A 15,333-nucleotide genomic window follows, 5' to 3' on the forward strand; every position below is an offset into this window, starting at 1 on the left:
CCGCTGGCGCCCTGGCACTTGCCACTCTGGGACCAACCCCTTCCCGAGTCCATGCCCTCGGATTCTGGCCGCACTGGGTGGGGCGGATCACGTGGGTGGCGCAGTGTCTCTTAACCAGTGTAAAATTGGCCACAAAATGCGCTAATTCGAAATGTTCTGCTTTGGCTGCGGGAGGCGAGGCCAGCCAGTGGCGGGATTCAGTGTCCGCACGCTTCACCCCGACCCACTTAACGGGCTGCCGCGCGCCTGCCCACCCGGGGCGCCACATGCTGCGCCCCCTCCCCTGTGGCCTTCCCTAGGATCCTCGATGGGCTGACTCCCACCCCAGAGAGGATTCCGCCAAGCAAACAGCCCCTTCGGCCCCCTCTCCACTCAAGCCGGCAGAGGCCCCTCAGGCTTCAAGGATGGCGCTTTCCAAGCCCATCTTCCTTCCGGAGCCTGGAGGCAGGTGCTGTCTTATCCCGTCCTCCCATCAATTCCGGCTCCGCTTCTGGGCAGCCGCTTTCCCTCATGGAGCTCTCGTCAGCCCTTGGCATCTGACAAGGTCACTGGAAAGTAGTCAAGAAATCTCCCTTTTCTGAAACCCATACGGGGTCTCACGGACGCACCCCCACTCAGTGTGCCTGGAACGCCCCCTGGGCATCCCACGTGCGCCCTCGCGGGGGTGGGAAGGGAGAAGCGTTTTTCAGAGGTGGGGGAGCAGCGATGCTGTCCGCTGCGGGGCGTCCTCGCCGAGAGAGAAAAGGACATGGCGCTGCGGGGACCGGGCAGGCAAGGACGCACTTAGAAGCCGGGCTGAAGCGAGCCAATGTAGGCCAAGCTCCGTTTCCGTTTTTAGCATTCGGAGCCCCAAGGCGCCAGGAAAGGAGCACATGGGCCCGGCAGGCGCCAGAGACCCAAGCCGCCCTCTGCTCGGTCAAGGAAAGGCTCTTCCTTCGGTAACCTCGCCCGGCTCTTGGATCCGACCGCTGGTGCTGCAACCGGGCCTTGGTTTTCTTGCTGGGACACTTAAGGCAAAAGTGGCCTGTGTATTTTTTGTCCCCTTCCCCCATTTGAACAGGAAACGAACTTGTCCTAGCACCTAGTGTGGAAACAAGCTGGGGAGGGGGCTTGCAGCACCCTGGACAAGAGTCCTATGAGAGGACCCACTGTCTTATCCCAAGACCTTCTCAGCCCAGGCTGGGAGCCCCTCTCTCCTGTAGCCCCAGTACTTACTGGTGGGCACTGTGTAGACTGCTGGCTGGCTGTGGGTGGAGGGGGGAATGCCCCTCTGCAGATGCATTTCAAAGTGGAATGAAGTGATTGCTCCGTGTAATTAACTATTGGGACACAGCAAAAGCACTGAAGTGGCTAGGCCCATTGTTTCCAGATGGGGTTGGAGAGGCTACGATTGTTTAACTCTCTTTAGTTGTGTGGGGACTAGAATAGCCAGGCAGCCGAGAGCCTTTCAGGGGACAAAGGCTGGGAGTCCAGTGAGTGCATCAACACTGAACCCGGCTGGCCCAGCTCAGGGAGAGTGAATTCAGGGAGACCCCCATTGTCCCAGCCCTTTGTGTCTCTCCCCAGCTGGCTCTAATCTTTAAATATTTACCCGTCCCCTTTGTGCACGTATGACTTATGTACTTCAGGCTGATGTGCTCATAAATGACACTGTCATTTACCCGTTTCCAGGCTGGGTGTAGGGGGTGGGGGGAGGGTTTTTCATGCTTCCAGGCCAGAATGGGAGGAGGAAGGGAAGTAAACCTTTAGAGGACCAGGGTTCCCACAAGGGACAGGCCCCTCCCACTGGGCCTCCTGGCCCCCACGTGGAGACAGGCAGACAGAGGCCTGTGAATGACTGAGAACAGCAGGTGGGCTGTGTCCTTAAAAGAGAAGCCTATTGGGTGAGAAAGGATGGTTAGAGGGCAGTTTCCTTGACTTCTGCCTGCATGGGTCTGGAGGTGTCCCTAGCAAACTTTCCATCCTCAAGAGGAGGTACTTGATTTCTCCAGCTACAGAAAGAGGAGCAGAGGGCTCATCCTTGTCCTACCTCCTGGCCGCCTGGGGCCTATCCACTTTCCACACTCTTTCTTGTTTGATAGAAAAGCCAGTTGCCCTCCAAGTCAGAACCCACTCTTGGTGACCCCATGCGTATCAGAGAACTGTGCACCCTAGGGCTTTCAGCAGCCGAGTTCTTGGAAGCAGATCACCAGGCCTCTCTGCCCAGGCACCTCTGAATGGACTCGAATCTCCCAACTTTTTGGTTAGTTGCTGAGCACGTTTACAATGTGTCCTACTCAGGAACTCTTACTTGACAGAAAGCAGCCTCATGAAAAAACCCACACCCAATCTGTTCCCTTGTAGTCAATTCTGAGTGCTGGCAACACTGTTGGCTAGACTACAACTACCCCCCTCTCCCCATAGGGAAGGCCCTGGTGGCTAATGGGGGCATTGGGCTGCTAAAGGCAAGGTCAGCAGTTTGAATCCCTCAGCCAGCCAGCTGCTCAAAACGATGAGGCTTTCTGCTCCCGTCATGATTTCCAGCCTCGGAAATCCACAGGGGCAGGTGTATTCTATTCCCCGGGGTTGCTGTGTGCCGGAGTCCACTTGATGGCCACGAATCCCACAGGCTCTCCAAGATCGTGCATGTTAATGGAGGCAGCCTGCACACCTCTCTCCAGTGGAGCAGCCGGGGATCAAACGGCCAACGTTTTGGTCAGTAGTGGGTACTTAGCTACTGAGATGTCCCCCAAGATTCCTCTTTATAAAGAAAACAAAACCCCAACACATTACCATCGAGTCAATTCCAACTCAGAGTCACACCGTAAGGACAGGACACAACTGTTACGTAGAAGCTGATTGCTTGTCATGGCTGCTCTACCTTTAGGTTCGCAGCCAAGTGCTTTAGCCTCTGCACAACCAGGGCTCCTTTTAAGAAACCAAAGACCCACTGTGACCCACTTGATTTTATTTCGTAACAACCCTATAGGGCAGAGAAGGGTTCCCAAGACCACAAACCCGTTTTTTAAACCCTGTTCTTGTGAATTAGGTGAAGATGTGGCGAGCACGCGGATCATCGGCTTTACACCCACCCGTCCATGTCACTGATGACAAGCCCTTCACTCACCCACTTCCTCCCTGTTTCCCGTTCCCATCCCTTCTTTCCTAACACTTGGTCCTTTGTCCTTGGGGAAATGCTACCCTTTGGATCTTACATGGTTGATTATCCCCATGGGATGATGGGGAGAGTTCTGTTCCAGACCTGAAGGGTAACTAAAGGCCAGTCTTGGAGGGGGGAGGGGCCGGTCCACCAGTCTGGATCCGACCGACCAGTAATCCTGGTCTCTCTTAAGACTTGGGGTTTTGTTCCACATTTGTCTCTTAATCTACCAAGGACTTTCTAATGTGATTTTTTTTAAAAGAGCAATTGGTAGGGGTTGCCAGGCAGTGTCTAATTTTTCTGGTCTCAGGGTTATGGAGGACAATGTTGAATAATCCATCCATTCCTTGGACTAAATGTTTCCACATCTTTCGATTTTCATCACTCTTCTTTCCTCCAGATGCGGAGAGACCAACAGTTGCCCCGTAGGTGGCTGTTCTCAAGTTTCTAAGATTATACAGAAGCAGAGAGCTTATCTTTCTCCTGGGGAGTGGCCCCTGAATCTGAACCACCAACTGGAGGCTAACAGCCCAGTACCACCAGCTTGGCTGCCAGGGCTCCTTTTTAAGAAAAGGAAGGCTAATTTAGCCTGCAGTTTAACTTGCAGGTGTTAGCACGCTTTAAAACAGGAGGGGTCCCCACGTGGGTTCCCTAAGAAAAGCCACCTCTCCCAGTGAGCAGGTTGTGTGTGTGTGTGGGGGGGGGCAGGGCTGGAAGGGGGGCTGCAAAGGGATCTTCCTGCAAGATAAAGGGCTCCCTTTGTGACGGTCTTGCAGCTCCTAGAACAAAACACATTCACATGCTTATTTAGAAGGAGAGGCCCGCAAGGATTGCCCCTGTCAGCAGAGCTATGTTTTTCCTTATATTTTTGTGGGTTTGCTATCCCCCAAGCCTTGCACTTTCCACACAGGAAAAACCGGTGCGTATTAGATTTGTTCGGTCAAATTTCGAAAGGTCTCCGTCTGTCTCTGCAGGAGTGTGTGCCTCGCGTGTTTCTCTGGGTGCCACAGGCAACGTCGAAACAGCCCTCTCCCCCGATTTGGCCCCAGGTTGTCTCCCCTCTCTTCTCTACTCCCAGATGAAGCTGAAGAAGACGGTGAGGGGTTGACGAGGTTCGAGGTCTCCAGTCTGAACGACCGGGTTAGTCTACGCCTCTAGAAAGGGGACGGTCACTGTGGGCAAGGGGGGCCCAAAGAGAGCAGAGAGGGCAAGAATAAAATGCAGAGGAGAAACTTAGGGGAGTGATTTTCCATCCTTGGACCAGCTTCCCTCCCAAGGGTGAAGCTGCCAGGAGTGCCCCCTAGTGGCCTCATGGCATCCTGGCGCAGGGGCCCCAAGCCTAGAGAAGATCCTGAAAAAAACGGTGAGCAGGGCCAGCCCCCAAAAGTCCCCATTCCTCCTTGACACCCACTTGTCGCAACTGTGTAACTTCGAAGTTTAAAACATTACATTTTCTTTCATTTGCCATCACCTTCCTTTAGCAAACGTCTTCCAAGCACCGTTTAGACACCACACTGGCTTTGAGGTCTCTAGGGTGTGCCACGTTTCTGCTTGATGACTAACAGAAAGGTTGGTGGTTTGAACTCACAGGGGTTCTGTGGAAGAAAGGCCTGGTGATCTGCTTCTTTAAGATTACAAGCAAGAGAACCCTACCGAGCAGTTCTATTAGGGAACATTGGTGTCTTGGAGTTTTGTGGAAAGTACTTAGAATACTTTATGGAAGAATAGCATGCAGAGGGGCAGCGGAAGAGAGGAAGCCCTGGACAGGATGGATTGACACAGTGGATACAACAATGGACTCAGACATTAAGAACAACTGTGGGGTTGGCTCGGGCCCGTCAGTTTGGTTCTGTTGTCTGATGTCTCTATGCGCCCCCGGAACCTACTCCATGCACCTAACAACAACATTTTATGACGGGAGCTCCGTTTTGCAGAAACCCAGGCTCCTAGAATTTAATTGTCCGGGGTCGCAAAGTGAGGCATGGGGGCCTAGGATGCCAACCAGGCTTTCCATCCATCCCTCAGCCCAGTTGTCTAACCCCTTCGGGCTGGTTCCCTTCCGCCTCTTCCTGGAAAGCGGTGCCCCCTCCGCGTGGACGGACGCCCTTGCCCTCGTTTCCAGCGGGGGCAGGCGGCCCCATGGGTCCCAGGGCTGCACTCTTCCCTGCGGCCTCCTTGGCCTCGGTGCTGCCCCTCTGAGCGGGTCTCCCCTCTCCTCCAGCCCTTCAGCCGCAGGAAGGCGACTGTTTAGCCACCTGTTTAGGCGACTTCTTCCTCGTCACCGTTCGGTGACCTTCCGGGGGCACGGGTCCCTTTAAAACTGCAAAGAACAACTTCTGATGGTAAAACAGATGTTCGCTGTAGGCAATCTACAGGGGTGGTGGGGGTGGTGGAACAGAACAGAGAGGGAAAACGAACGGAGCCCAGCGTTCTACTGTTTAAAGAAGCGTGCTGTTAAACTTCGGTGTTTACGTATATTGCGATCAACCTTCTGAGCCGATGCATTCCCGCTTGCCCGCTCCGCCATCCAAACCAATCCCCGTTTTGCAAGTCCGTCTTTGAAAACCCGCGTAGGTGTGCGCGCACGGATTTTAAACGACCTGCGGTCGCTCTCGCCTGGATGCTTGCAAGGCACCCAGGGAGCCCCGCGCGCGGCCGGAGAGGGTCCGCAGATTGGGGGCGTGGGGGGCGGCAGGAAAAGTCTACCCGGTCCGCGCCTGCGTGCGGCAGGGTGCCAGGCTTCGGGAACTGGGTGAGCGGGGGCGAGGAGGGGCAGCTTCCCATTTCAAGGGGTCTCTTCGGACGGAAACAACTCAGTTTGGGGCAAACCTGGGGCAGATACTGGCGGTGAGTTCTGGGCCCAAAGGCAGCCTGCACTCCACCGCCGCTCCCCCAGGGTCAGCAGTGCCCGGAAGACGAGCGACCGGGACGAAGCGGGGCGGGGCGCTCCCGCCAAATTCAGGCCAGCGGCCCCGCTGGGAGGCAGTCTCGCGAGAACTCTCTCCGTGTGCGCAGCTGCGGGCAGGTTGCCCTTCCCCGCGCGGCTTCAATGGCGCAGTGCGCAGGCGCGCCCGGCGGGTTTCCCCGGGCTACAGGAACCGCCGCCGTCCGCTCGTCCGCCGCCCTGCGCCATGGCGGGTTGCATGGCGCGGGCTCCGCCGGGCTCCGAGGCGCGCCTCAGCCTCGCCACCTTCCTGCTGGGAGCCTCGGTCCTCGCGCTGCCGCTGCTCACGCGCGCCGGCCTGCAGGGCCGCACCGGGCTGGCGCTCTACGTGGCGGGGCTCAACGCGCTGCTGCTGCTGCTCTACCGGCCGCCGCGCTACCAGGTGGGGGCCGGACCGGGCGGGTCGCGGACCGCGGCGGGGACCGCGCACCTCCTCGCGCGGGGCTGGGGCTGCTGGGAGCGGGGTCCGCGAAGAGGGCACTCCTCGCCTGGGCGTGCTTTCGAGCCGCAAGTTCGGATCTGACCTGGGACCCCGCCTCGCAGGGTTCTGGAGGCGTCCGGGGCAGGGAGCCCCGTCCACCCGAGGAGTGGGTGGTGGTCGTGGCAGTTCGTGCCGCCCCGCGGCTGCGGCGGATGCGCTGGCATGGGGAGGAGGCAGCGTCCTAGGTCCTTTATGTAATTTAAGGTGTGGAGCCTTGCCTGCTGCCACCCCCGAGGTCAAAGGGCCCCCGCATGCCCACGGAGGGCGCTGGGTGTGGAGCCATGGTCAGGTCTGCTAAAAAGATCGGGGAGATCCTACCAATACGCGGGGCTTTCCGGGATCTTCTCCCAGCCGTGAATAATATCAGTAGTAGCAATAATAGTTATGGCCGCGAAAAATCACGTTGCACTTTCGAAGTGCTTCATGCAGACAATCTCAGCAGTGCTGTGAGGTAAGTACTGTTATCAGCCCCATTTTGTGGATGGGGAAGCAGATTCAGAGAGGTTAAGTAACTTGCCCAAGTCCACAAGCTAGTGAGAGGGACCCGGCTGGTGGTGAATCCAGGCCGCTTGGCCTGGCTTCCGCCACTTAACTTCGGAGCAAATCTGCTGTCAGTGACTGCAATGGCCAGCTTATCCCAGGAGGCCCAGCAGCCTGGTTCTGTGCTCCCAGAATGGCCTGGTGACGGAGCTCTTTTGGGTCTATTTCAGATAGCCATTCGCGCTTGTTTCCTCGGTTTTGTCTTTGGCTGCGGCATGCTGCTAAGTTTTAGCCAGTCTTCTTGGAATCACTTTGGCTGGTAAGCAGTACTTTGGGGATAATGGTTCTGAGGAGAGGGTGGCTGGATCAGAAGGTCAGCTGCCGCTTCTCCAGCCATCTCCCAGTGTCCTCTTTGCCTGAGCGAGGCAGGTCAGGATTCCGTGGAAACAGGTGATCTGTTTCCACCTGGACTCTGCCATCTCAGACTTGCAATTTCCTGCCCGTGGGTCTCCCTGGCACACTCCTAACAGGTGCCCTCTCTGCGCTGCAGCTGCAGGGACAGCATTCAGGAAGGTGAGCAGCCCTACCCGGAATCGACTACATCCTTGGCAAAGGGAAGGGACAAGGCTCCAGCTTGTCTTCATTCATAGGCCCTTCCATCTCCAATAACCACTCAAGTAGGTCACAAATATTATAGCCCCCTCCATGTGATTTCAGACCTTGGGGCATTCTAGTCCCGATCTGGACAGGGACCAGTGGTCTCTAGGTAAACAGCTTCACCTCCTGTTAGCAATGCTCCGAGCCACTTCATCCAGCCTTGCTGGAGTGATTTCAGTTATGTTGACATTTTGAACTCAGCTTACATCCCTGCAGCATCCCTGCAGCCCTCTCGCATGGCTCACCGTGTGTGTTGTCCCTATAAAAAGGCCAAACGAAGGGCCCACATGGCCTTCCTCACCTGTTTGTTTATTTGTTTGTTTTATCCTCCTTCCTGATGACCTTCAAAATCACCAACCCTGAAAAAAAAAAAGCCTGTGCAAACTGGATGATGCTATGCTACCTAAAGGCCTGTGGCTTCTCTAGGGAGGCGACAGCAAGTGTCTCATTGTAGAACTCAGGGACAGCCAGCTCTGCCCTTCTGTGTGTGGCTACCTTGATCCCTTGCTGGGGCTTACCTCTCTCGTTCTGTTTGTCAATAGGTACATGTGCTCCCTGTCACTGTTCCACTACTCGGAGTACTTAGTGACGGCAGTCAACAATCCCAAAAGTCTGTCCTTGGATTCCTTTCTCCTGAACCACAGTCTGGAGTATACCGTAGCTGCCCTTTCGTCTTGGATAGAGTTCACACTCGAAAATATCTTCTGGCCAGGTTGGTGTGCCTGGTTCCCCCAGAGGGCGGGGCAAGGCAGGGGTGGGGACAACGGCTTCTAGGAGAGCCAGGGCAATGACATTGGCTGCTCCTCAGGCCTAATCCCCTTGAGTGGTGTCGCCCCAGACCTCCTCCTCGCTAAGCTCTTTATAAAAGATGAGCACTAACTAGAAACGGATCCCGAAGTGAGGACGGGCTGACCTTCTGCTGTAAACCTCCTATGACGGGGGACAACTTCTAGTGTCACTTTACACCGCCGTGACTCAGTAGTTAGAACCCTAATTTTAGGGTTAGCAGAGGCTTGGGGACATGGATCGCCTGTGACTTTTGAAGTGGGCCCCTGGGAAGTGTTCGACTGCTAACCAAAAGGTCAGCAGGGCAAACTACCTTGGGAACCCTACTGGGCAGCTCTGCTCCGCCCTCGAGGGCCCACCTGCTCGCTCTTAGGTGGCAGTCAGCCAGAGGACTTGTTTGCATGACGTGAGGCATAATATGGGAAGATTTTGTTAGCAGTCAACCTCGGCATCTGGCACCTGCTCTGGAATCGAACTTTGCTCAGGAAACGGAGTGTGTGTGGTGTGGCTCCCAGGGCAGAGAGCACTCGGCCTTCCGGTCACTTTCCGGCTCTCGAGCGGAGCTGCCAGGTGTCGGGTTCTCTTGACTGCACGCTTTCAAGGCGGCCAGATGGCACTGAGCTACCAGCACAAAGCAGGGGCTGCCGGCATGAACCCCCAGCGGCTCTGCAGGAGCAGGGCCTGGTGATCTGCACATGGAAGTAGGACAGCTCAGAGAACCCTATGGGCAGTTTACAGACAGTTCCACTCTGTCGCACAGGGAAGCTGTGAATCAGAAATCGATGTGCCGCCACCCAGCACCAGCAGTCACCAGTCTTTCTTCAAGGTGCCCCAGAGCGGGGATGCGGGGGGGTAGGGTGGGGGGGGCAGACCACCCACCTGTTAATTAGTATTGTCTGCTTCACTTAGCTGTATCTTAGGACTCCTGGGGGTGGTGGGTAGGGGACATGGTCCAGAAAGCAGGGCCTCTTTATCTTGATGCTCTTACAGCCCCTGGCACCTCGGCACCACCTGGAAGTCAGTGGGTGAGCAGCACGACTTGGGGACCTTGTCTGGTTTATCATTCAGTGTGCCGCTGTGGTGATGGCATGTGCTAATTGCCCTCCCTCCCCCCAGCTGGTTTCCAGGGGTTCCACCTCTGGGGAGAGAGGTCCCCTTGGGTAGAGTTAACGGAAAGGCTGCCACGTTCTCCGTGGGTCACTGGTGTCTCTTCCCCCGCAGAGCTGAAGCAGGTGACCTGGCTGAGCGTCACCGGACTGCTGATGGTGATCTTTGGGGAGTGCCTGAGGAAAGCGGCCATGTTTACCGCCGGCTCCAACTTCAACCACGTGGTGCAGAATGAAAAGTCCGACACCCACACGCTGGTGAGGAGCGGCGTGTACGCCTGGTTCCGGCACCCGTCCTACGTCGGATGGTTTTACTGGAGTATCGGGACCCAGGTAGAGTATCCCGCCGGGGGCAGACGTTACTCTTGTCCAGGTCACGCCCGTACGCTTTCTCACCTGTACGCCTCGGTGGTGTTCAGGGTAGTCTCACAGTTGCTGTTGTCTTTGGATTTTATTTTAAATCAGTCAAGCTCTTGCATCTTTCTCATGAGATTTCCAAAAAACCCAAAATCTTTTGTCGTCCTATGGGTGAAAGTTTGCAGAGCAAATGAAGTTTCCCTGCCACCGGTGACACACACCTCGCTACATCGCATTGGCTGCACTCCATTCGGCTTAGCAGCTCTCTTCCCGCTTCTCCCTGGGTTTCCTGTTTCTGCTCCTTGTCCTTTCCTGAACCTTCCTGTCCCCTGAGATGGCTTTTGGGCAAAGTGCTGCCCGCTTGGTCTCCTAGGGTTGATTGCACTGGGGAGGACTTTTCTCCTGGTGGGGTTTATAAGCCCAACTGTTCCTTGGGTGAGCATGGATTCCCCAGGAACATTTTCCATTTCAGAGGTGCCCTGGAGGCACAGTGGTATAGGAGTTGGGCTGCTCACTGCAAGGTCAGCAGTTTGAAACCACTCGCCGCTCCTCGGGAGACACAGTCTCGGGAACTCGGAGGTGCAGGTGTGCGGGTGTGGGAGCAGGTCTACCCTGTCCTATAGAGTTGCTATAGGTTTTGAGGGATCACAATCTCAGGGCTTCCACTAGCCTCTAGCAGACCATACAGTCCAGCCTTGTTTAATGGTTCTGAATTCTATTCTACACTTTTTTCTCCGCCCACCCTGTGCAAGACTTTTTATTGTGATCCTGGTCAGTGGTCAGTCATCGTAGCTGGGAACCATCTAGGTCTTCTGGTCTCAGGGAATGGACGCTGTGGGTCCTGTGGTCCATTAGCCCCCTGGACTAATCATTCCCTGAAGTTTTGGATTTTCTTCATTCTTCTTTGCTCCAGCCAAGGAGAGGTGCCATCGGCACAGCTTAGATAGCCGCTTGTAAGCGTCTAGGACCCCGGCTGCTCCTGGCCAATGGAGAATGAATGTTCTGTTTGTGGGCTATGTTATGCCAGCTGACCTGGATATTCCTGCTGTGAATTTTAACGCATGATAATCAAGTTCACATCAGGTCAAGGGTATTTTTCACTGTGATGAATGTCCTAAACTTGTTTATTCTTGGTGGTGTGACTCCTTCTGCGGTACCCCTTCTCAACCGCCCTCTTAACCTACATCTGCAGCACCCCAGGGACTCAGGGCAGGGATATCCACTGCCCAACCGGCTGAGTTTCACTAGAGCTCGGTATTAATGAGGCCAAGGGCGTGCTCGAGCTTGTCACCTGTCGTGGAACAGTGACAGGGAGCGCATGTACCTATTGACAAACAGAACGAGAGAGGTAAGCCCCAGCAAGGGATCAAGGTAGCCACACACAGAAGGGCAGAGCTGGCTGTCCCTGAGTTCTTCAATGAGACACCTGCTGTCACCTCCCTAGAGAAGCCACAAGGCCTTTAGGTAGCATAGCATCATCCAGTTTGCTGAGAGGGCTGTGTGATCTGATGGGTGGGGAGGCCCCCTGCCTGGTGCTGGGGACCCAGCCAGCACTGGCTAGCTGTGGTCAAGAGGAAGAGGTGGATGACAGGTAGGTCTGCCTGGCCTTGGGTGACAGTGGCCTACCTCCTGGCGAAAGAGACACCAGCCTGGGGGACTCGGGAGGCCCGGAAGGAGGCAGGTGAGTGAGGTGGCAAGGTGGGGTAGAGGAGTTGCTTTGACTTGGGGGGACTCTTGCACTGTGGCCTGCCTCCTGGTGGACCCGGTGAGCACTAGAGCAGGCGCTGCCGCTGGGGGGCCTGAGTGCTGGGCTGAGGCACTGGGCCTACCTGAGGGGGCAGGGGCCGTGGTGCATGTGCAGAAGCTCAGAGGCTTGGGCAGGAAGGCAGCGTGCGTGCTCAGGGACAGAACTCCATGTCATCGGGGGACTCACCCAGGGGTTGGGAGGAGGAGCCACCATCCACCTGAGTCCCCCTGACCCAAATGTTGACATTCCTTTCATGATTGATCCAGGAGCAGCAGTGGGTGGGAGCCAGTGGGCCTTGCCTCTCAAGGACCTGTGTCACACACCATGGACACCCCAGGAGCATGGGGGGTGGGGGGACGGGAGATGGAGGAGCTGGCATCATCATCACACCCCCTCCTCACCTGGCTCATTTCTGCCCCCCCAGGTGATGCTCTGCAACCCTGTGTGTGGGGCGGCCTATGCCTTGACGGTGTGGCGGTTCTTCCGAGATCGGACAGAAGAGGAGGAGCTCTCCCTGATCCACTTCTTCGGGGAGGAGTACCTGGAGTATAAGAGGCGGGTGCCCACAGGCCTGCCCTTCATTAAGGGCGTCAAGGTGGAACTATAACAGATGGTGGTGGGCCAGGCGGCGTGAGGGCCCAACTCCGAGGCCCCCTGCCACCGGCTGGCCCCCCCAACAGGAGGGACTTTGCTACTAATCGTTTTCTATGTCACCTGTGACCCTTCTGGAATGTCACTCAAGAGCAGGCGGTCAGATGGCCTTAGGAACCAAGGGACCCAGCAGGTGATGTTCTCCTGTGCAGAGCGGAGGGCGGACAGACCGGCAGGCCCACGGAGCGCAGACCACAGCAGCACTCGGCGGCCCAGGCAGGGCCCCCTCCCCCAGGCACATGTGCCCATCCCCATGGCAGGCTCCTTGAGGGAGCAAAGCCGCTGGGCACCTCGAGGCCAGGACCAGCCCAAAGCGGGGGCCCCATCCCCAATGGCGTTAGAAAGACATTTAACCCTTTCATTTTACAGGGCGTCTCAGAGGGCAGGGCTGTAACCTCTTTATTTCTGTCCTCAAATGCATGAGCGTCTATACATACGCTTTTAAAGGCACTTCCTGCTAAGACATACTGGGTTGTCATGTATTTAACTGTATTGGCATATCTATTTTTGGTAACAGCAGTGTAGATTCTAAGGGGGCTCTGGCCAGGTTACAGCTGCAACTTCTACAGGTCAGCAAGATTTTCCAGCCCAGCATGGCCCAGGCCACACTGACCAGGCCCCCACCCAGTCCAGAGAGGCCCTAGGGCTCCTTGGGGCTGTGATCAGTGGCGGGTACGTCAAAAACCGTGTCCTTGGTGGCTGCCTGCCCGCTCCAGGCAGGGTGTCGGAGTCCTCTGTCCACACGGGCTTTTCTTCTCCCCAATGCTGACGTGTTCCTGCTCAGCTTACCGTGGCCATTGCCTCTGCTGTTGGTGTCCCCCGGCTTGTGCCACCTAGTGCCGACCAGACCGTCCCGTCCAAAGGGGTCTGTGCGGAGCCAGCTGCCTCATGGGAAATCTTAGGTAGAGCAAGACACCCTGTCTGAGTCAATATTGCCCCACCCCCACCCCTGGCTTGCCTTTCCGAAGCAGATGGTAAGTTGTAGGTGGCGGGAAGCCTGTTTGATTCTGCACTAGGTCCGGAACAGGCCTGAGGAAAGCCCTGCCGCCCTATGTCACGGTGGCACTGATGGATCACCAAGGTGAAGGCGGCCTGGCCCCACGGCCAGAGCAAAGCTCTTTGGCCAGGCCATGCCACACGGAGCCCAAGAGGAGCCACCTAACCTTTCTGTGCCTAGATGGCCCCATCTGTAAAATGGGGTCCATACCACCTACCTCACAGGGGTGTTGTAAGGATGTAGAACCACGTCAGACGTCCTCAGTAACTTGGATGAGAGTCATGACCCGGATGCAATCATTACTGTCGGAGAAGTCTGTGAAAATCCCACGGAGAAGGAGACGCTGGGGTTCACTGTACCAGACGCCTACACTGTATGCTTAAAAGAGAATATCCACCGCTCAGAAAATTACTTATTTCTAGATGTCGCTGCTTAATTCGTTCCGTGTTGTTATATATATACACACACCAAAGAGGTTTAGGTTCGTTGATGGCTAGCGTAAGAATGAGACAGGCTGGCCTCTGCCCCCACTCCTGTGCTCAGAGCCTGGCCGAGGCCCTGGAGGAGTGGAATCTCGCAAAGCCCTTCCTGGGAGCCGCAAAGGCATGTCTGTGGCAGATAGAGAGCCACTCAGGACAGGCTGTGTGGGTGGGAAGGCTGATGATGGTGATACTGTCCAGAAAACCCCTGCCCTGCCAGCCCCCCAAGCTTGCACAAGCCCAGGAGGCAGTCTTTAGTGCTTCTCCCAGGAGACACTGCTGCTGTCCCACCCCTGGGCTCTGCGGGGCTCTCCCAGGCAATTCCACGAGGTGGGGGTCTGTGCGAGAACCTCCCCACCCTGGCTTGTGATCCCACGGCTGATGTCAGCAGGGTCTGTCGTAAGCCACATGCTCTCAGAGGGCAGGGTTGGTGAGTAATCTCCATCCCGGGGCCACACATTTCCTGTGACACCCCTAAGTTTGCCAGTGAATTGTCCCACCTGCAGAGAATCAGTTCAATGAGGTAACAGCCGGGGGTGGGGGTGGGGTGCTGCTCACAATCAAGGCCAGGTAGCTGGTCTCTTCAATTTAAGTCACTGTCAGCTGTCTGTCTCCATCAGGGATTTGAAGGTAGACGTTCTTAGGTGGGGAAGAACACATCGCCCAGAACACAGCTGCATTGAGCCAGCGTGAAGCTGAACGGGCTGGCTGGCTGCAGCAGAGGTGAGGTGGTGAGCCTTCACGGGGCAGAAGGTAGCACGCCCTACTTCCCCAGCCACAAAAAGCACCCCTTGCCAGGGCGCCTTACTTCTGGAATCATCTGAGTGGTTACATGATCAAGGGAAAATATACCCAGACCAGGAATTCGTATTAACGTTTTAGGCTCGAGAAGGTCTGAATCATACCCGTCATCTTGGTGGCCGGGCCCTCTAACGGGTCAACAGCAGTAAGCCGCTGTCCTTTCTCTGCACTTTTTCTTATGCCTTAGATAGTTGGCTATCCCTTTGTAGCTTGCTTTTGCCGGAGTTCAAGGTGAGGAGCCCTCGGTTGCTCTGTCACAGAGGGACGCTTCCTCTGGCCCCTGCAGGGAGGGGCTGGGCCCCACCACTCAGGGTGGCCTCACCGCCAGGAGAGTAACTCAGCAGAGTGATTATTTACTCTTCTTTTTACACACAGAAGTTTAAACTATTTTATGTTACCTTAAAATTCTTTAAGTGGGATTTTCCCTTGGCCGGTAACTGCTTTTTTTTCCTCTCCGGTTTGTAAATAAAACTACTCGATTTGACCGTGACCAGTAGTGTGGTTGTGTGTGGGGGTGAGAACCTTGAGAGAGAGGGGTGCCTGCCTGTGTCAGCCAGGTGTGGGCCACCTTGCCAGACCCGCTTCCGGACCCCTGCCTCTCACTAGTGCCCAGCCAGAAACAAACCCTGCCCCTCGGGGACCTCCCAGTGCTTTGGGAACAGGGATCTTTGGTGTGTGAAATAGTGGGCCCAGGGATGTTGGAGCCTC

General features: G+C 56.0%; 1 protein-coding gene across 1 annotated transcript; it reads left to right on the plus strand.

Annotated features, from left to right (window-relative positions):
- The first annotated feature begins 6,249 nt into the window (after nt 1-6,249).
- Nucleotides 6,250-15,115, plus strand: ICMT (isoprenylcysteine carboxyl methyltransferase). Its single transcript, XM_004705202.2, has 5 exons — nt 6,250-6,465; nt 7,275-7,363; nt 8,244-8,413; nt 9,709-9,926; nt 12,122-15,115. Exons 1-5 carry the CDS (start codon nt 6,271-6,273, stop codon nt 12,302-12,304), a joined length of 855 nt encoding a protein of 284 aa, XP_004705259.1. The 5' UTR covers nt 6,250-6,270; the 3' UTR covers nt 12,305-15,115.
- The last annotated feature ends 218 nt before the right edge of the window (nt 15,116-15,333 follow it).

Source organism: Echinops telfairi, unplaced genomic scaffold, assembly GCF_000313985.2.
Source record: "Echinops telfairi isolate 266 unplaced genomic scaffold, ASM31398v2 ScPeMD7_7457;HRSCAF=8495, whole genome shotgun sequence".
NCBI lineage: Eukaryota > Metazoa > Chordata > Mammalia > Afrosoricida > Tenrecidae > Echinops > Echinops telfairi.